The sequence below is a fragment of the Nymphaea colorata genome, chromosome 2 (genome assembly GCF_008831285.2).
Source record: "Nymphaea colorata isolate Beijing-Zhang1983 chromosome 2, ASM883128v2, whole genome shotgun sequence".
NCBI classification, from domain to species: Eukaryota; Viridiplantae; Streptophyta; class Magnoliopsida; order Nymphaeales; family Nymphaeaceae; genus Nymphaea; species Nymphaea colorata.
This window is the reverse complement of record NC_045139.1, coordinates 2,417,731-2,437,784: the sequence shown is the minus strand read 5'-3', so window position 1 is coordinate 2,437,784 and position 20,054 is coordinate 2,417,731. Positions and strand designations below refer to the sequence as shown.

The 20,054-nt window shown below is 40.5% G+C and overlaps 2 protein-coding genes across 5 annotated transcripts; one reads left to right on the top strand and one right to left on the bottom strand.

The window, feature by feature from the left end:
- The first annotated feature begins 3,735 nt into the window (after nt 1-3,735).
- Nucleotides 3,736-7,011, top strand: LOC116249292 (disease resistance protein RUN1-like). Of its 4 annotated transcripts, none has more exons than XM_050075815.1 (3): nt 3,736-5,324; nt 5,688-5,930; nt 6,014-7,011. In XM_050075815.1, the coding sequence occupies exons 1-3, from the start codon at nt 4,341-4,343 to the stop codon at nt 6,704-6,706; spliced, it is 1,920 nt and encodes a 639-aa protein (XP_049931772.1). In that variant the 5' UTR covers nt 3,736-4,340; the 3' UTR covers nt 6,707-7,011. The 4 variants fall into 4 exon arrangements, with proteins under 4 accessions (XP_049931772.1, XP_031478379.1, XP_031478378.1 ...); XM_031622519.2 differs by having other exon boundaries at nt 3,737-5,324; nt 5,685-5,930; XM_031622518.2 differs by having other exon boundaries at nt 3,737-5,348.
- Nucleotides 7,012-10,714: 3,703 nt separating this feature from the next.
- LOC116249239 (disease resistance protein RUN1-like) lies at nt 10,715-13,862 on the bottom strand. The gene is made up of 3 exons (XM_031622455.2): nt 12,654-13,862; nt 11,401-12,297; nt 10,715-11,321 (listed from the first exon to the last, which is right to left on the bottom strand). Exons 1-3 carry the CDS (start codon nt 13,860-13,862, stop codon nt 10,854-10,856), a joined length of 2,574 nt encoding a protein of 857 aa, XP_031478315.1. The 3' UTR covers nt 10,715-10,853.
- Between the last annotated feature and the right edge of the window lie 6,192 nt (nt 13,863-20,054).

Genomic DNA, 20,054 nt, shown 5'->3' with positions numbered 1-20,054 from the left:
ACCATGTGTTTCTTCCTGGCAACCACAAAACCTTTTGGTTGTGTCATGTAGATTTCTTCCTCTAGATCTTCATGAAGAAAAGCAGTTTTTACATCTAACTGCTCCAACTCCAAGTCTAGACAAGCTACCAAACCAAGTATTACCCTGATAGATGATATTTTAACAACAGGAGAAAAAATTTCATCAAAATCAATATCTCTTTCCTGCTTGAAACCTTTCACCACTAACCGAGCTTTGTATCTCAACTTGCCTTGACCTTCATTTTTAAGCTTATAGACTCACTTGTTCTGCAACACTTTCTTATATTTTGGTAGCTCTACCAAATCAAAAGTGTGATTCTTGTATAAAGAATTCATCTCATCCTTCATAGTTTTAATCCATTCATCTTTATGCACATCATCTAGCACCTCTACATAGCATTCTGGCTCTCCACTATCTGTAAACATAATATATTCATCAGTAGAATATCTAGTAGATGGTATGCGTGTTCTTTTACCTCTTTCCAATTGCTCCTTAATTGGTTCTGAATGCGGAGGAAGCTCCCCCTCCAACTCATGCTCATGATCAGTTTGAGTCTCCATAGGGCTGCCATCTGTATACTGCTCATCTACCTCTCTTTCCTTTTCCTCTACATCATCATCAGTCTCACCATGCTCAGATGAAAGTTCTTCAAGTTCTGCATAAGTTGGCTCATGAATACCACTAGCATTCACACTTGACTTCGTGTCTCCCATGACATCTTCAATAGTCTGATCCTCTCTGAAGACAACATCATGACTCCTGTAGATTTTGTCATTCTTTGGATCTCATAACCTGTAACCAAATTCATCATCTCCATAACCAAGAAATATTAGAGGAATAGCTTTATCATCTAATTTGGTCATATGTTCTTTAGGTACATGCATAAACGCTTTGCAACCAAAAACTCTGAGGTGATCATACTTAACCTCTTCATCTGACCAAACTCTTTGTAGAATGTCTCCATCTAGAGACACTAAAGAAGACCTGTTTATTAAATAAACTGCAGTACGCATTGTCTCTACCCAAAAATACTTAGGCAACTTAGAGCTAGATAACAAACTTCTAACTCTCTCAATTATTGTTTTATTCATCTTTTCTGCAACTCCGTTATGCTGTGGAGTATAAGGAACTGTCTTTTCATGTCTAATATCGTGCTTTAGACAATAATCTCGTAAAGAAGATGCTATGTACTCACCACCATTATCTGTACGCAGTCTCTTCATCTTCTTACCAGTCTCGCGCTCAACCGCTGCATGAAAAGTCATAAAGATACTACTTATTTCACTTTTGCTTTTCAATGTAAAGGCCTACACCTTCCTAGATGCATCATCAATAAATGTAACAAAATAGGATGCTCCACCTTTAGATTTTACATTTATAGGTCCACATACATCTGAATAAATTAAATCTAAAACATGTTTAGTTTTTGAAGAGCACTTTTTCTGAAAGGAAACTCGATGCAACTTATCAACCAAACAATGATCATATGGAGATATCTGTGCACCATCTGCCTTTGGTAACAAATTCTTCTTGGTGAGCAAGTCGATTCCTCTTTGACTCATGTGACCTAACCTCTTATACCACAAATCTGACGAAGTAGCACCAGTAACTGCATTGACATCCACACTACTGATTCGAGACTTCATCCCATACAAAGAGCCAAATCTGTCACCTCTAGCTAACACTAGTGCCCCCTTGGTAAGTTTCCAACCTGTCTGACTAAACGAAGTACAATATCCATGTTCACTTAGTCTTCCTGCAGAAATCAAATTCATTCTCAAGTCTGGAACATGTCTCACATCTCTCAAAGTCAACTTGCATCTTGTGCTTGTCTGAATGCAAACATCTCCTATCCCAACAATCTTCCAAGTGTCACTGTTGCCCATGTGAACTACTCCAAAATCATCTGCTCTGTAGGATAAGAATAACTCTCTACATGGTGTGGCATGATATGATGCCCCTGTATCTAAAATCCATGTAGAATCACCATTCTGAACTGTAAGATAATCATTTTCTTCAGATAAAAATAACACTACCTCATCATCTGAAGCAACTGCAGTGTACTCTTTTGGCTTCACATTCTCTTGAGTCTTCATTTTACGCTCTTTTTCTTCTTTCAATTTCCTGCAATCAATCTTCTTGTGCTCTGGAATACCACAGTGAAAACATTTACCTGTCATCTTGGGTCTTGATTTAGACCTAGAGTTTGACCTATCATGCCATTTGTTACGGTTCTTCTATCTGTCCCTGTCTTCCATCACTAACACTTGCGAGCTACCAGTACCAAGAGACTTTCTCCTTGTTTCTTCATTTAGAATGCTGCTGGTTACATGCTTCATCGTAAGCACACCATCTGGAGCGGAGTTGCTCAAAGAAACAACTAAAGTCTTCCAACTGTCGGGAAGAGAACTAAGCAACAAGAGTGCCTGTAACTCATCATCTAATATCATTTTTATGGCTGACAACTGATTGATTATGCTCTGCACTTCATTCAAATGCTCTACACTGGTTTTCCCTCTCTAAGTTTAAGATTTACCAATTGCCTAATCAAGAAAGCCTTGTTCCCAGCTGTTTTCCTCTCGTAAAGATCATGCAACTTCTGCCATAACGACTTCGTGCTCGTCTCTGCGGATACCCAATGAAAAACACAGTCATCTAACCATTGTCTGATGGTGCCAATGGTTTTTCTATCCAATAACTTCCATTTTTCATCTGTCATATTCGCTGGCTTTTGGTTCTCAATGGGTGCATATAAGTCTTTACAATACAACAAATCTTTCATTTTCGCTTTCCATATAGTCCAATTGTTCTCATTTAAAGAGACCATCCTAGTGGGGGTCGACTACATCCTTTAATAAGAATGCACACAACCAACCTGGCGTTGATACCATTTTGTTATGCGAATGAAAGAAAGAGCTCCAAAGATTCAAGAAAGAAATCACCTAACGAAGACTCCCTTCATTTTTCCTTCTTTGTCTTTCATCTTTCTTCTTGGCGTGTCAATCGACCCACGCGCCTTGCTTCTCCTCTTCTCTTCCTTGCCTTCCTCTTCTTCTTCTCCTTCTCCTCCTCCTCTCGTATGCAGCCACAAGAGGTTTCCCTTCTCTTTTTCCCCAAAAGAGATAAAGAGAGAGACGTGAGAGAGGACGCGTGAGGAAGGGGCACCATCGGGTGCCCTTCCTTTCTCCCGGCCGTCACTTAAGTGACGGGCCGGGTCGAGTTTTGAGGCTGGACCCGACCCAACAATTACAGGATTTCGGGCGTTTTATATACCTAGAATCATTGAATTTTAGAGTCAAAATGCTCAAGTTTTAAAAAATTAGAATTATTAAACAAACTAGGTCTTTTGTTTCTGGAATTAGGAAACGAAAATTAGGAATTTTGATTTCATTCCAGTTTGAAGAGGAATTATGATTCTGGAATTTTTTCATTCTTGAATCAAAATTCGAAATAAGGAAACACAACAGAACCCCCGTCTAAATTAAATTAATCAAGTGAAGTTTCTGATGTTATTGAGTTTGCCTGCGATCTAGATGAGTTGTTTTGAGACATGCGCAATATTATTCAGTAAACGTCTTTCTGAACTATGAGACGATATGTCTTCAGCATAAGATTCGTAGCTTCTCAAACACAAAACGAAATTGTTTTTTCAGGGGAACAGAAATTTCTAGGATCGGATTAATTTCTTCTGACATTAGCCATTTCGAATCCAATCTTGAATTCCCATCTTGGTCCGTGAAACGCAGGTTTACGGCTTTGAAAGTGGGGATCAATGGCAGGAACCCATGGCCAGGTGGAGTAGGTGAGACTCAGAGGGAAGCCACGAAGGGTTTGTGGTGAAGATCCTGCGTCAGGTCCTATGGCTTTCTCCACTCCGCATCCTTCTCTAGATCGTGGCAGAACCAATCCGTTAGGGGGTCTAATGGTCTCTGACCCTAGGAGGATTTTCCATCATTAGCAAGACAAATCATAGCGAGACGCTAAAAACGAACAAGAAAAGGACAACCTACGCAGTGATGTTCTTTTGCAAATGGGGATCTCTCTCCAAGGGAGAAAGTGTCTTAGGGATTTGGCTTCTGGCATGAAGCACTAGAGAAACCATCATCTACAGTGATTTTCAATGAGTCGGCAGCCAGAGGATTGATAGGCTTTTGCAATATCACGAAGGGATCATGAAATTTTCATCTCACCAGTGTCTTAGGAATGCCTCATTCTAATTTGATGTGTTCCTTCTTCCTGCAATTTGATGTTGTAGAACGTTTACACTGCAGCCGTGAGGGATTTCACATCAACAAAATTGTGAAAGACTCATTCAAGGGATGAAGATTCACCATGACATAGGGTACCATGTTGGAATCAGTGAGCGTGTGGAAGAAATAACACAGCTATTGGCTATTGAAGACAGCGACCATGTACGAATGGTTTGTATGTATGGTATGGATGGCATTGGGAAGACAACTCTCGCCAAAGCTGTCTTCAACCATGTCTCCAGAAATTTTGAAGCTTGTTCTTTTCTTGAGAAGGTTAAAAGGAAGGATCTCTGCGGGTGCCAGGTGCAGTTACTCAAAGAGATTGTAAATTGTCAAGAAGATGTAAAACTAGTCACCAAAGGTAAAATCCTGCTTTCTGAAAGACTTCCATGTAAGAAGGCACTTATTATCCTTGATGATGTGAATCACGAGGATCAAGTTGACGCGTTGGCTGGAGATCCAGAGTGGTTTGGAAGTGGGAGTAGAATTATCGTCACAACCACAAAGCAGGATATGCGCACATATCATAAATTTAAATCAGGCCTTTACGTCTACCTAGTTGAAAAATTAAGCGAGAAACATTCGCTTGAACTACTTAGTTATCACGCCTTCGAGACACATCAGTGTGAACCAGGTTATGAAGGGCTTCTGAAGGAGGTCCTAAGGTATGCGTGTAACATGCCTTTAGCTCTTCAGCTTTTGGGAGGCTTACTGCGTCTAAGGAGAGATAAGTCAGAATGGAGAACGTCCGTGGGCAAGTGGAGGATATCTATACCTGGAGATATCAAACAGATTTTGGAGTTGAGCTGCAAGGAACTTCAAGGCAGTGGCCATGAAGGCGTATTTGTTGACATAGCATGCTTTTATGTTGGCATGCATAGCGAAATTGCGTGCTACATATGGGAGAACAGTATTGATGCAATCAGAGCGCTGTCAAACAGGTGCCTAATAAAAATCAATGATGAGAATAGGCTTGAGATGCATGATCTGATACGAGACATGGGGAGAGCAATTGTTCAAGATGATAGTAGGCTGTGGGGGCATAATGAAGTGGTGAGCATATTGAATGATAAAGAAGTAAGAGCCATAATTGCATAGGTTTTATTCACTTCTGCATTTTTTTTGTTGTTTGGCATGTTAGTACCAATTATTTTTGTACAATTTGGAAGAAAAAGTCTTTGCCCTTGTATATTCTGTTGGTGCTTTTCTAATGAGATAGGGATCACCATAGCCCCTGCTACATCTGGCTAGATGACCCTTTATTGGTTTATTGGTTATAAGAGCTACCCAGCAGTGGTTCAGAAAATAGATGGCACAAGCTCTACTGATTTTAGTTTTATACTGGCCAGTTATGTTAGTTGTATCTCCTTTCACGGCAGGATCTTTGCTTACTAATTTTCAATATTGTTGTAGAAGATGAAGCATGTGGAAGGCGTGAATGTTAGGAATGATATTGCACAACCCAGTAGCATCAGCTTCTGTTCCAAACTCAGCCGTCTTGCACACAATCTAAGATGGATGGAGTGGCATGGTTCCCCTTTGAAATCACTTTCCAGTCTCAAACTTCAAAATATGGTGGTACTTGACCTGTCCCACAGCAAGATTACTCGACTTTGGGGAAGGTTTCCACTTTGGAAGTGGTCTTGGCAAGAAAATCAAGTCGGTAGTAAGAGAAGTTCTCTTAGATTCTGCCATTTTTTATAGATGAAACCCTAAGAAGTTGTTTTCCTTTGTGCTGACAGGTTTTCACTCAGTTGAAGGTCCTTAATCTTAGCGGCTGTGATAAGCTTTCCAGCACAGAAGGTTTGTCTATGTTCCCTAACATGAAGCTGCTGATTCTTGAAGGTTGCTCAAAGTTGGAAGAGATACATCCATCAATTGCGGGTTTGAAGAAGCTAGTCTTATTGAATATGAAGGATTGCAGCAATCTAGTTAAATTTCCAGATTGTTTCTTTGGGTTGAATTCCCTCGAAACCATTAATCTCTCAAACTGCTCCCATCTGAAAAACTTACCAGAGTCAATCTGTAAATTGCCAGCTCTCACGAAACTTCTATTGGCTGGGTGTTCCATGCTCAATTATTTGCCTGATTCCTTGGGATGCCTGGGGAAACTTGAGATACTGAGTGCCGATCAGTGTAAGGCACTGCACAAGTTACCAGATTCTGTTGGCGGTCTTCCATCATTATTAGCTCTTCACCTGAAAGGTACAACATTTGCTCGACTGCCAGATTCTGTCTGCGCCTTGACCAACCTCAGGAAATTGGACTTGAGTGACAGTAAGTTGGAAAGATTACCTACTGCTATTGGCAATGCCAGGAGCCTGACCATTTTGGTTTTGGACCGGTCAAGGATTGAAAAGCTGCCTGATTCCATTGATTTATTGGGTAGACTTATCAAGTGCTCGACAGTGGGATGCAGTAGACTTCAGGCCTGAGAATACTACCTTCTTAAGAATGGTTACAGAAAAAAACCTTGACACTGGGGGCTGTTTTGAGTCGAAGCAAACAAGTTGCTCCACCGAAGTCAACTGGGCTGCAGGTGCAGATGCAGCTGTTTATACATGATGTCTATTATACGTCCCACTCAAGTACATGTAATTCTTCCATACATGTGGCAAAGCTTCATTTATATGTACATAGACATAACCAACATATGTAAATAAATATTCATAACTGAACTTACCGGCACCAGCATCTGCAGCTACTTGACATGGTAAGAATGTAAAAGTTCTTTGGAGAATTCTTAGCCCAACATTTTTTTTGGATTAGCAAAGCTTCTACGTGAACCCAACAGTGCTAAATCTTTGGAGAATGCTCTTACCTTCATGCCTTACTGTGTTCGGCGGCCACCATCCTTGCTGTCTGTGAACTTGTCTAATTCTGCTTTCATGCGGTTGGGCAGCCATGACATTGGCCATTAGGTCTAGCAATGAAGTTGGCATTCTCCAGGTTTATCAACTAACTTTGTACAGTGCTGCATGAGAGTTAATGTTCAACTCTGATACTCCTGAAAAAGAAACCAATATGTTGTATGCTTTGGCCTGTCGACAAGGATTGATCTCAATAACAGATGCACTCCATGACACAGTCAAAATTGAAAATTTGGTGTTTGTATTTCTCAGCCATTGCTCAATGCTTGCAAGCTTTTCTCCTGTTCCCATGTTCCCACAACCTACTACGTTTTCCAAGATCTTCATTCTAACCATGAACAGTTCTTGTCGCATCTCTCTGAATTCTTTTCATGCACATAGGGTTTATCATCTTCACAACCACGAGTGACAAGTTTTCAAGGACCTAGGCCCGAAATCAAGTAATGTAATAAGTCAATGCAAATGCGCTGCTACATGCTATTGAATGATCTAGGCTGAAGGTTAAGTAATAGGTGAATACTATCACGCTGCCATATGTAGGGTGAGGCCTATTTCACGGGAATTATAAAACTTTCTGAAACTTGTAATGCATGTCTTTGTTTGGGTAAGTACTTAGGTTCTATACAACTAACCTTTTATCTTGGAAGTTGATTGTTACAATGAGGTCATTGTCTAGCTCATTATTTAGGCAGTCTGCTGATTCTGGCTAGCTTTTGCCAAGCAGCTGCATAAGAAGTCATATGACCCCTTCCTGTGGTGTCTGGATAGGTACGTAGCATTGCAGCCATGTTTGGCTTCTTGACTAGCTGCATAACTAGCGCGCTTAAATATGGTTGGTATCAGCCATAAATGATTGTCCTGTTGAGGCACTTAGAGAAAACTATAAATGAATAGCTGATAGATAGTGTGAAAAAAGTTCTCTTTGCTCATTCTATGCCATACTGAAGCATTTGCTCCCTCTCTTTGTCTCAAGAAGGTTATGAAGGTTTATTAAAAAGGTTTCACCTGCTGGTTTTTGAGAATTAGGATTTCTCTTTATTCAAATATATGTGCATCTCAGGGCGCTGCCGAATTTTTTCTAAGGTTTGTAACTAAGTGCAGAAGTGCTGTGAAAATTCGGTGGTGCAATCTTTACTTGTACTGAGGCCTATAACTTAGTTGGTGTCAAAGCTAAATTTGACTATCCTACGGATGCATCAATTTTTCACTTGTTTGACTGTATTATAACATTTAAAGGAGAGAGTTGTTTATGTCTTTACTCTACAAGCAATTGTAGTCTTTGTAACTGCTATTTTGCTCCACGAGAGATTTTCCTTTGTGAAAGGAAGAGTCATGGCAGATTTAGCAATTACATTAGTAGCTTTGAGAATCTAAAACTAAAATAACTGTGGTTATTGGAGTTATTTAAGGATTCCTACTTCCATCGTATTCGTTGCCAATTGATTCGGCAAAAAAGTGGAGAGGAAAAGCAAGAAAGACTGTCACTAAAGCCTCTACCCAAAAAAGTTGCTGGGGCACATATGAGAAGTCAAAACCTCAAAACAAGCATGGGAGGACTCCACAACATTATTTTCACAAACGAATTATGTTGGAGAACTAGACTGGTACATTAACTCAAGGCAACGAGTCCATACCTCACTATTTTATGGAGGTCAAAAATCTGTAGTGAAATTTCTCACTGATTTTAAGTCCTTATTTGTGAGCTAGAAACTGATTCGGTGGGACTCCAGCTGCCATTCATGGTCGGCGTGTATGACCAATTGCTTAAGTTGGAGAATCTCTTGATTAGTAAAAAGATGCTAAACGAGTGGCAGGTTTGCCTATCAAAGAAAAAGTGAAGCCCTTTTAAAAAAAAATTCAGAGCTGCATCAAAAACTTCACAAGTGTTTCAACTCTACAAAAGTGGTAACAACAATCTTCTCTTATCAAAAGAAAGAATGTCTTGAACGTGCAAAGCCTAACCAGATAGCTCGATTCTGCAGACCAAATATTTTTAAAGAAAATGCAACTGTAGGTAGCTCACAACATAGGGGAGCTATGGACAATGAACGGGATCATGACTTTCTGCTTGCTGTGGAAATGAAATAATATGTGAAAGTAGAAAAAACGAAAATGCTGCAAACATGTGAAATTCTTTAGGAGAATAGAAATTCAATTTCCACTGACAGTGTAACTGACGTTGGCTGTTCCAATCACGAGTGAAGATAAAAAAAACTTCAGATGCATGGGAGAATATGAAGGATATGGAATGGTTGTGCACAATGAACGACACATAGCATTTAGTTGCGGGCATAGAAGACGCTCAGGTTGTGGCAAAATCTTGTTGAGAATAGCATTCTGTGACAAAAACTATTGTGATCAGTACCACAAATAACTGTAGAAGGACATTACATCTTATTTGGCCAAAGTTTTGAAGGGAAAATAACTGCATTTAGCATATGCCATGTCAATTAAGATAGCAGATGTCAACAGCAACGCAAAGTACTAAAGCCTCATCCGCATGAGATGCTTGCACTGTTGCACATGTAGATTTGCTCTCTCTCCCTCTATAAATTGGTAAATATCTCTGTGTAAGATATGATTCTCTTGCTCCTTCAGTATTAGATTTGCTCTCTCTCTATATAAATTGTTGAATAGCTCTGTGTAAGATATGATTCTCTCTTGCTCCTTCAGTATTAGATTTGCTCTCTCTCTCTAAATTGGTAAGTAGCTCTGTGTAAGATATGATCCTCTCTTGCCCATTCAGTATTAGATTTGCTCTCTCTCTCTCTCTCTCCCTCCCAAAGCCGAAGGACGTGCGGTTGTCTGTGCGCCTGCTTTCCCCCTATTTCATTTTTCCTAGTTTTACATGTTACAAGTTCACGTGCAGATTGTGGATTAAATGTTTGTTAAAATGATTATGAGGAGGTCCAACAACTAAAACATCGATTTCCAAAATGCAGTAGCATAAATTTGGTGCATGTACCATCTTTGAGTATATTCTCAAACTGGCCCGAAACATAACCTGCAGTACGTGCATTCATCGTGGGAATCTGTTCTATATATTGTTTTTTTTACTGCTTCTTCCCTAATCTATCTAGTTTTTTTTTTTATGTTTTAAAAGGTTATCTATCCTTCTATTTTCCATTTGATCTTCAGTTCAATATTCTTGTTTCAATGGTAAGTTCCTGAATCTATTTTCTGCTGAGAAATTGCTAGGTCCCTAAATCATGTGGCTTATTGAAATACAAATTAAAAATGATAAAATTTGTAATTGGTGGTTATAACTGTTTTTTTTCCTCTCCACACCTAGCCATCAAACCTCAATAAATTTCTCCAATTTAACTTTTTCTAGTTGATCAAACACACCTCATTTTAGTATGAGGTGAAGTTCCCCCTCTTTCGTTCTTTTATCAACTGAACTTTCTCCTAGTGAAATTTCCCATCCAAATCAGGAAAAACAGTGAAATGCTGCCTAAAGAAAGAAAAAGAATATGGACGCTAAGAACACAGAGAAAATGTGATTATGCATTTGCAATCATTTTACTGCAAACGCTAAGTATTCTCTAGCGCTACATGAATAGTATCTACAAGTTTAGTATTTCGCGACCTTCACCGTGCAGTTCCAACGCAATCTAGTGCTAGTTCCACTTCTGCCCTTTTCCTTCCCCTTTGATCGCCAATTTGGGGTCAGGCACAATCCTGCACCTTTGTGCCAATAGATTGAATTCCATCAAGCTGTATTGCTTGTCCTGCAACAGCGTGCGATGCATTCAAAGACAGAAGCTTGTTGCCCATCCTGGTTTGCTGCTTCTACTTCCCTTTCGGGCTCACAAAGGCCACCATTCCTCACCTCGTCTTTTATCCACTCATGGTGCACTAGTGTGATCTTCACGTTTCCACGAGGGAACACCCGGTCAGCCTCCTTGTAATGCCACAAGCAAAGGTTGTCGTCTTTGCTGGATAACGCAACTCCCGGCAACTTCACAATCTTCTCCCCTTCTGCCTCTGTTTCGACTTTAATGTTTGGTTCCCAGCATCCTGCTTGCTCTTCGACGGCAACCACCAGGCATAGAAGCAATTCCATTCCCTCCCGGACGTCAAGCGAGACTGGCACTTCATAGGATAGCTGTCGATTGGTGAACGCGTTGGGAATCTCGCCTCCCAGGATGGAGAAACTTTCAAGGTGTTCAAAAATTTTCTGTGACAAATCGTTGGTCATGAGTAAATACCCAGGTGAACTGCAGAACAATGTCATATGAGAGAGAAAAATCACAAACCTGGACAAGTTGGTTTCTGGAAGCATTACTAAGCCTCCTGCATCCGCTCATGTGAAAGCGTCTCAGGGCTGCCAAACTGTCTATGCCATTGATCTCAACAAGTCTTGTGCAGCCAGTGAGATTGAGCTCGATTAAATTCTCCAAGTTCGAAACGTCTTCTAATCTCTCTAAAGCAGTGCAATCGTAACAAAGAAGCTTGGTCAACGAAGACGGAAGCTCTTCGATCTTTGTGCCATCTAGAAGCAGATGGGTTAAATTTGAAACATTAACAATTGAAGTCGGCAGTGTAGCCAGTAATGTGCACTTCTTGGCATTTAGTTCTTGCAGGGACTTCAATCCTTCCAGGGACCCAGGCAATTTAGTAAGTGCCTTGCAATTATCCAACAACAGTCGCTCCAGTTTCCTTAGCTGATTTATGGAATCAGGTATAACTTTTACAGAAGTTCCAGAAAGTAGAAGCTCCATCAGTGACTGTAAGTTTCCAACTTCACCCGGCAAATCTGAAAGGCTGGAGCACCCAGAAAGGTCAAGAATCTTAAAAGAAAGCAAAGATGAAAAATTGGCAGGCAAACTCTGTAAGATGGAACAGTTCCTAATTTTCAAGTAAGTCAACTCCCGCTGACGCTCAATAGATGTGCGAACTTCGGCCAAGCGACAGCAGTCATCAAGTGTCAATTTCACTAGGCATGGGAAGCTAGACAAATCAGGAAATGCAGTTTGGTTCTCGCTGCTCTTTAGCTCAAGAACTTTCAAGTTCTCAAAATCCTGCTCGTTGAAATATAAGTTCCACATTAGAAAGCGGTCACGTGTATATGATCTCACAGTGACGCAGTTAGAAGCACATCTCACCTCTTTTGCAGAAGAAGAACAAGTAAGGGATTTCATCCACTGCATAGCCTATTGATCATGAAATAGATTTATGTGAGCAGAAAATAATGATATTTGTTACCAAAAAACTATCGATGATCCATCTCGCATAATAACTGTAAAGCCTAAAATATATGTAATTTTATCTAAACTTGAGGATAATTGTGCATTGTGGTGCAAGCTTGAAGTTTTCTCTAGAAAAGTAAAAAATATTTTTAATAATAATATATATTAGTATTAAATAAAAATAATATAAAAAAATAAATAAAGACAAATCAGGCTCCGGCACTCGGGCCCGATGACCAGGCTTAATACAATCTACGCAAACAATTTAAATTGGAAAGATGCACTATAATTTGGGCCTTACTTTTCTTATTGTTGAGTACATGCAAGCTCTTCTCATGCTCCCACAATCTGCTACGTCTTCCAAGCTCCTCATCCTCCCTTTCGACCATTTTCCTTCCCATCTCTTTTGTCTTTTCGTCCATATAAAATGTATCATCTTTTATATTTATACTCACAAGCTGCACTCTTAGCAGCTCTTGAATTGCCTTGTCAGGGTTTGTACCTCCTGAAAATTCACAACCTCTCCAGATATGCATTGCGTTTTCTCTATTCATTCCAATAAAGAAACATGCTATATCAAGAAATATCTCCCTAGCAGTTGCATCCAGTTTGTCAATAATTTTTTCAAGCCGATCTGGATCATCTGGATTTCGATCCGAGTCATAATCTCCATCGGAGGTCGGGCCTCCAGTTGGGTCCAATGTCCTGCCTGTGTTTGCATCCCTGTTTGAAGAAGAGTCAGGAGCCATGGATGGTCGCATGGGTGTCTCCAAATTTTGCCTTGACTCTCCGTCTCTGCTTGGAGAAGAGGTAGAGCCGAAGGCTTGTTCAGCAATTGGTCCTACATTCTGGCCCAAATTGGTGCTCTGAATTGAGTCCTCCTGTGCGTTACCATGGAAGGTCAACTTTTCTAGCACCTCTTCCCATCTGCTTATATTCCTGCAATCTGAGAAGAATGACCCAAACACTTTAAGATTTAAGGGCAGACCACCCACAGACGATGCAATTCTCTTTGACATCTCTTGGTATTGCTTATGGGGTTGATCTCTCCCGAAGGCATAAAAGTTGAAGAGCTCCACAAATTCGTCCTCACTTAGCTTCTGTAACTGGCAGATCTCCCGCTCATAGACCTTGTTCTTCCCAAGTACTTCAACATCTTTGGACACAATGATAATTCTGCTACCGGGATGAAAGGAATACCGTTCTCCAGCCCATGCACTTATAAGATTTGTTTGATCAGCATCATCCAGAATAAGAAGAAGTCTTTTGCTTTGGATTTTGCTCCTGATCACATCCATCCCTTCATCCACATCGTTCACTGGTTTAACTTTGTCCTTGAATATGCCACGAATCAGTTCATTTTGCAGAAAGACAAGTGCATTGGGTTGTTCCATCGCCTTTGTCCTCCAGTTGGAAATGAAGCAGCTGGCTTCGTAGTTCGTAGCAGTTGGATATTCTACTGAAAAGAGCCTTTGCAAGGGTAGTCTTACCAATTCCACCAACACCAACAATTCCAACCCTGCGAACATCGCCTGACTCAATGTTCAACAGCTTCATGCAATCATCTATCCGTGCTTTCATCCCGATGGTGTATGGAAAAGGATGGCATTGAGTCCGATTTAGTAAACTTAAGACCCTTTTGACGACTAGTTGAACCAGCCGGACCTCATCTCTGCCAAAAAAAACCACATAAACCATGAACAGAAAATTCCCATAATGTGTGGTACTGATTATCGATGTAGGTGCAATAGAATGATAATTTTCAGCTCAAGGAAACTATGAGCAGTGTGATGGAGCAAGAGACTAGTCGAGCTTGTGTCAGTCAATAAACGGATGATCCTGTTTGATCTAAGGGCATGGGATCCTTCAGACACCCACTGATAGAAATTTGTCATTAAAAGCAGTTTAAGCAGACAGAATGAAGTACTTCGTTTGACAAGCTAGTTTTGGAACTACCAAATTGCCGTTAGCTGAAGTTGCAAATGGAGAGCAGTGAAATGGAATTCAGGAGAAACTGTTAGAAAATGGAAAATTCAATAGCAGGTAAATCATGGTTATTGAAGGATCAACTAAACAACAAGCTAATACTGCTGTGCTGCAATGTGCACAGAGTCAAGGTCTGTTTCAGAGCTCTAAATACGTGCTGAAATTGTTTCATAAATGCGTTGGTTCAGAAAACATCTGTGTATCTATGACATTGATATTCTTCATCAGGATAAGATGTGCACCACATCATTAAACAAAGTTGAGAAAAATTTTGCCACTACTTTTTTCTCATAAGAAAAATGCAAAAGAGGATGGGAGCAAATATAGCTTGGTTTATGCACTTCGTCAGACTGCCAATAACTCAAACCATTGAAAGCATAGAGGTCTATGCGGTGCTAGAGTTTTTCCAATGAAAGATGTGCCCCGCAGGACATGTGAAAAGTAATGGTGACTTTTGCAAGAAGCGCACGATAAAGAAAATAGTCTAGCAGACAAAATTTTGATTACAAGTTGTTAGAAGTGTGGTTATACTTACACCGGTTCAGTTACAAAACTGATTTGTGAAGTGAGGATGGCGTGCCCTGTTCCTGTTTGTCAAGTTAACGAATCAATTTTTGCTTTTAAGTGTCTCTTTGTTCTTACAGCCAGTGATTACAAGGCAAAACCTCGTTCCAACCTCCCCCCACGCGCCCAATGTTATTCACATAATGTAAGACATATTTTCTTTTTTTAGCTTCAGAAAAATAAATGAAGGGAAACTGGGACAAACAAAGGAGTCCGTCTACAAACTGTCAGTAGAACTCTGATTGACAAAAGTGGAGAACTCTTCTGCGAAGTTGTCTTCACTTCTAAATTGTAAGATTATCGGAAAATATTTAGCATTCACTTATTAATTCATTATGTTATTAAATAAAAAATTCAAGAAAATAAACCTACCTGGAGGAGGAGGAGGGGAGAGAGAGAGAGAGAGAGAGAGAGAGAGAGAGAGAGAGAGAGAGCCGAGACAGGCAATGGCCTTACCCATCTGCGTCATGATGAAGATGGTATCCTGAAGCATTTCCCACTTCCGACAGTGCTTCTCTCCAGTGATCAAGTTCTTCCGGCGGGGCGTTCTCCTTATGATATTGGAAGACAAGCGCTAGAGGTCCGCTCTGCTCCTTTACATGTATCGGGTCATGATAGATGAACACAGGAAGGACTATCCTGCAGCATTCTACGGCATTGGCGACCTCTAGAAGGCACCATCTTGATTTTAAAGAAAAACAGAGATTTAAGGGACTAACGCCTGATATAACGTGGTTCGGTGTAAAATCACACCTACATCCACAAGGGCAGCTATCGTTCTTGGTGACGATATGCCTGGTTCTTTCTTCTATTTATAATATAATTACAAGCATCATTATTTCCTGAATTACAAGATCTATATCAATCTTTACAGAAGGAAACTGTATCTGATTTACAGTCGTTATTTCTTTGTTGAGTTGTGTCTCTCTGTTTGAGAGCTGCCTGGCCAGCCATTGTCTTTGTATTTCTTTCTTCACACGGTTGGCCAGATGACAATGTTTCCTTCTTTCCATGGTAACGATTATAATCGTTACTGTCTCCAGCGTCATGATGGGCTGGTGTTTCCTTGTTGGCATTATAGTGATTACAGCCGTTACTGTTTTCATTGTCACGGCTGGCTGGAGTTTCTTCATTCACTCCTCTGTTTTCCTCTTTGGCATTATAACGCTGACTTCCTTTGTTTTCCTCCTTTCTTTCTTGATCAAGAGTTTCCTTACTGATATCGCCTCTATTTTCTTCAGCCTCCCTCAAGCTAGGCGGCAGTATGGAAAGCGCTAGTTTGCCTCTTAAAAATTCAAAAGTGGTTCGAGAGAGCCTTGGTGAAAATGTCGGCCACCTGTTGGGTCGTTGGAACAAATTGAGTCGTAAGAAGACCAAGTGCAACCTTTTCCCTTAGAAAATGATAATCTAATTCGACATGCTTCATGCGAGAGTGAAAAACCGGTTTGATAGAGACTTGAAGTGCAGACATGTTGTCACAGTAGAGGACCGGTGGTTCTGGGAGATAGAGTCCGATGTCTTTGAGGATATATGTAATCCAGGTTAATTCGGCAGCAGCAGATGCCATTGATCGGTACTCAGCCTCGGTGGTAGATCTGGCCACTGTAGGTTGCTTCTTTGCTGTCCATGAAATAGGATTAGTGCCAATAAACGTAACAAAACCAGTAGTTGAGCGACGTGTTGCCTGGCATCCCGCCCAGTCAGAGTCAGAAAAGGCATGAAGTTGGAGTTGCGCTTGCGAATGTATATGACATCCGATATCAATGGAACCACTAACATATCGAATGAGTCTTTTAAGTAGTTGAAAGTGACTGACCATGGGTGATTGCATGTATTGGCTGATAAAGTTCACAGCGAAGGAGATGTCAGGCCGCGTGAACGTGAGGTATTGGAGGCCTCCCACCAAGCTTCGAAAGAGTGTCGGATCGGAAAAAGGTATGTCATCAACCAGATTTTTGTAATTTTGAACCAAGGGAGTGACGGCCGGTTTGCACGATGTCATATTTGCTCTTTCCAGCAGGCTATAGGCATATCGCTTTTGATTGAGGAAGAGCCCTCCAGAAAATTTGATCACTTCTATGCCAAGAAAGTGATGAAGATAACCAAGATCCTTCATAGAAAACTCCTTGCTAATATCTCGAATGAAGTCTTCAAGTAGCATAGGGTTGCTGCCAGTTAATATGATATCGTCGACATACAATAATAAAAGTATGACACCACGACCTTCTTTATAGATAAATAGCGAGGAATCAGAGATGCTGGAGAAGAAACCTTTTGAGAGAAGATAAGTTCCAAACCGATCGTACCATGCTCTTGGAGCTTGACGTAAACCATAGAGAGCTTTGTGTAACTGGCACACATAATTTGGTTTTTGATCATCAAGAAATCCTGGTGGTTGTTCAATAAATACAGTTTGATCCAAATCACCATGCAAGAAGGCATTTTTGACATCCATTTGTCGAATATCCCAGTTGTGAGAAAGAGCTATAGTAAGCACAATTCTAATAGTTGCTGGCTTTATAACAGGAGAGAAGGTTTCTAGAAAGTCAATGCCAGGCACTTGGTTGAACCCGCGCGCAACCAGTCTAGCTTTGAGTCGCTCAACCGTTCCATCACTTTTGAGTTTGGTTTTAAAGACCCATCGGGTTGAAACAACGTTCATACCTGATTGGCGAGGTACCAACGTCCAAGTGTGGCATTGTTCCAAGGCACGTAACTCTTCTTTCATAGCAGCGACCCAACCTGGATCTTTAAAGGCCTGCTTAACAGTTTTGGGTTCAAGTGGTACCGTTAAGGCCAAAAAATACTTAGGGTTTGGTTTTAAGGTACCAACCTTAGCCCGAGTTACCATTGAATGAATATTGGAGGTTCCTTGGAACGGCCGTTGTTCTGTAGGTGGTTGACTTCCAGCCTCATTGTTTGGTGAGAGTAGATCATTTGCACCTATATCATGTGTCTCTTGTGTTGAAACATTGTCGTGTCTGCTAGGCGGCTCTTGGACAAAAGCAGTGTCTGATGAACCATCATGCAAGAGATGATGATCAACCACTTGATATGAATTATCATTGTTACCATCTGAACATTGATCTAATGCAATCCAATCACTGTAAGTCACCCCACTGTTGCTGGTTGATGTAGAAGAAAAGAGTGCTCCAGGCTGTTTATAAGGGAAGATACTTTCATCAAAGACAACATGTCGGGAAATATATATTTTCCCTGTAGGTGGATATAAGCACTTGTATCCCTTATGTGTATTACTATAACCCAAAAATACACAAGGTAAGGATCTTGGTTCAAGTTTGTTGAGAGCGTAATCTCTGAGATATGGAAAACATCTAGTCCCAAATGTCCGCAAGCAAGAGTAAGACGGACTTTTTCCAAAAACCAATTCAAAAGGAGATTTCATCTTCAATGTAGGAGTGGGTAGTCTATTAATAAGCCAAACTGCAGTGGAAAATGTTTCAACCCAATATCGAGCTGGTATATTAGCATTGAACTTCATTGCCAAACCGAGTTCGACAATGGTCCTGTGACGCCGTTCTGCCATTCCATTTTGGGGTGGCGTTTTAGGACAAGCTTTGTGATGATGTATACCATGTTCTTGTAAATACGCTGCAAGTTTGAGACTATTGAATTCACCTCCTTCATCACTTTGAAATATCTTAATTTTTGTATCAAACTGATTTTCAACATATTTATGGAAAATCGTAAACACTTGGTATAACTCAGATTTGTAACGCAAGGGATAGAACCAAGTGAACCGGGTGGCTTCATCAATGAAAACAGCATAGAATCGAAATTTAGCAACTGAAATAACAGGGGCTGGTCCCCATAAATCACAATGAACTTTATCAAGAAATTTTTCACAATGCTCATCCACTGGTAAGAAAGGAAGATGACACATTTTTGCCATTTGACAACTAGAACATATGCTGTTTAAAGAACTATGGCCTGTCACACGAATGGCCTTTTTATTTGCAAGAAAATTTACTACCTCACGATGAATGTGACCTAGACGTTGGTGCCAAACTTCTTTAGTTGCTGCTTGAAATCTTGTAGAGAAATGAACTTCATGGATCTGGTCGCTGCCTTCTCTCTTATTTTCAACCGCATAAAGATCTTCATGCCTCTTCCCCGTAATTATCACTTTGTTGGTCATCTTTTCCTTCACAGCAAATTCATTAGTTGAAAATTCAAAAACATAAGGAAGATCGGACGTTAACTGACTGACAGAGATAAGGTTTTTCTTGATCTTGGGGACGACTAAAACATTATCAAGAACCAGTTTTTGTTGCCCATTAGCTATAGTAGCCTGCCCTATATGAGTAATATCCAATTTTTCTCCATTTCCAACCATAATTTTATCTGTCCCATAATATTTAGATAGAGAACTGAGTATACCTCCGTTAGACGTCACATGAGCCGATGCACCGGTGTCAGGAAACCATTGTTGATCTTGATTTTCAGATGCTTTCGTGATGGTTAAAGCTTGTGGGGCCTTTTGTGACTGAAACACTTGATTGAACCTATGCCAGCAGTTGAGAGCGGTGTGATTTCTTTTGCTGCATATTTGGCATATTATGCCTTTTTCTGGAGCTGATCGGTTCATATTGCCATCTTTGTTTTTGTTGGCTGAGTTCCATGAACCACTTTGGCTAGCTTGCACAAACCCACGTCCTTTAGAATTGAAGGTTTGATTTTTGCTTCCCTTGTACCTTTGATTAGGTTGACGGTGGCTGAAAAAAGTAACGTGGGTGCTAGAAGAATCTTCTTCTAACGTCCTCATAGTTTCATGATTTTGAAGAAGAGCAACTACCTCAAGATATGAGGGTGCTGGTGGTTTCAGCATGGTTGTCAATAAGGTTGTTCGAAAAGATTCATAATCTTTTCCGAGGCCAGTGAGGAGCCAAAAGACTTTAGTTTCGTCTGTAATAGGCTTTCCAATAGCAGCGAGCTCATCGGAAATTTTCTTGAAGCTGCGAACATATTCATCAATGGACGAGTTCCCTTTCTTATGCATTTGAAGTTTTTGCATAAGAAACATTTCTCGCTCCTTAGATTTATTAGCGAAATGCTGAGTTAGAGTAGTCCATACCTCCATGGCAGTTTGTTGTCCGATGATAATGCCTAGGATTTCCTCTGCAAGAGTCCCAGTGATCCATCCTTTAAGA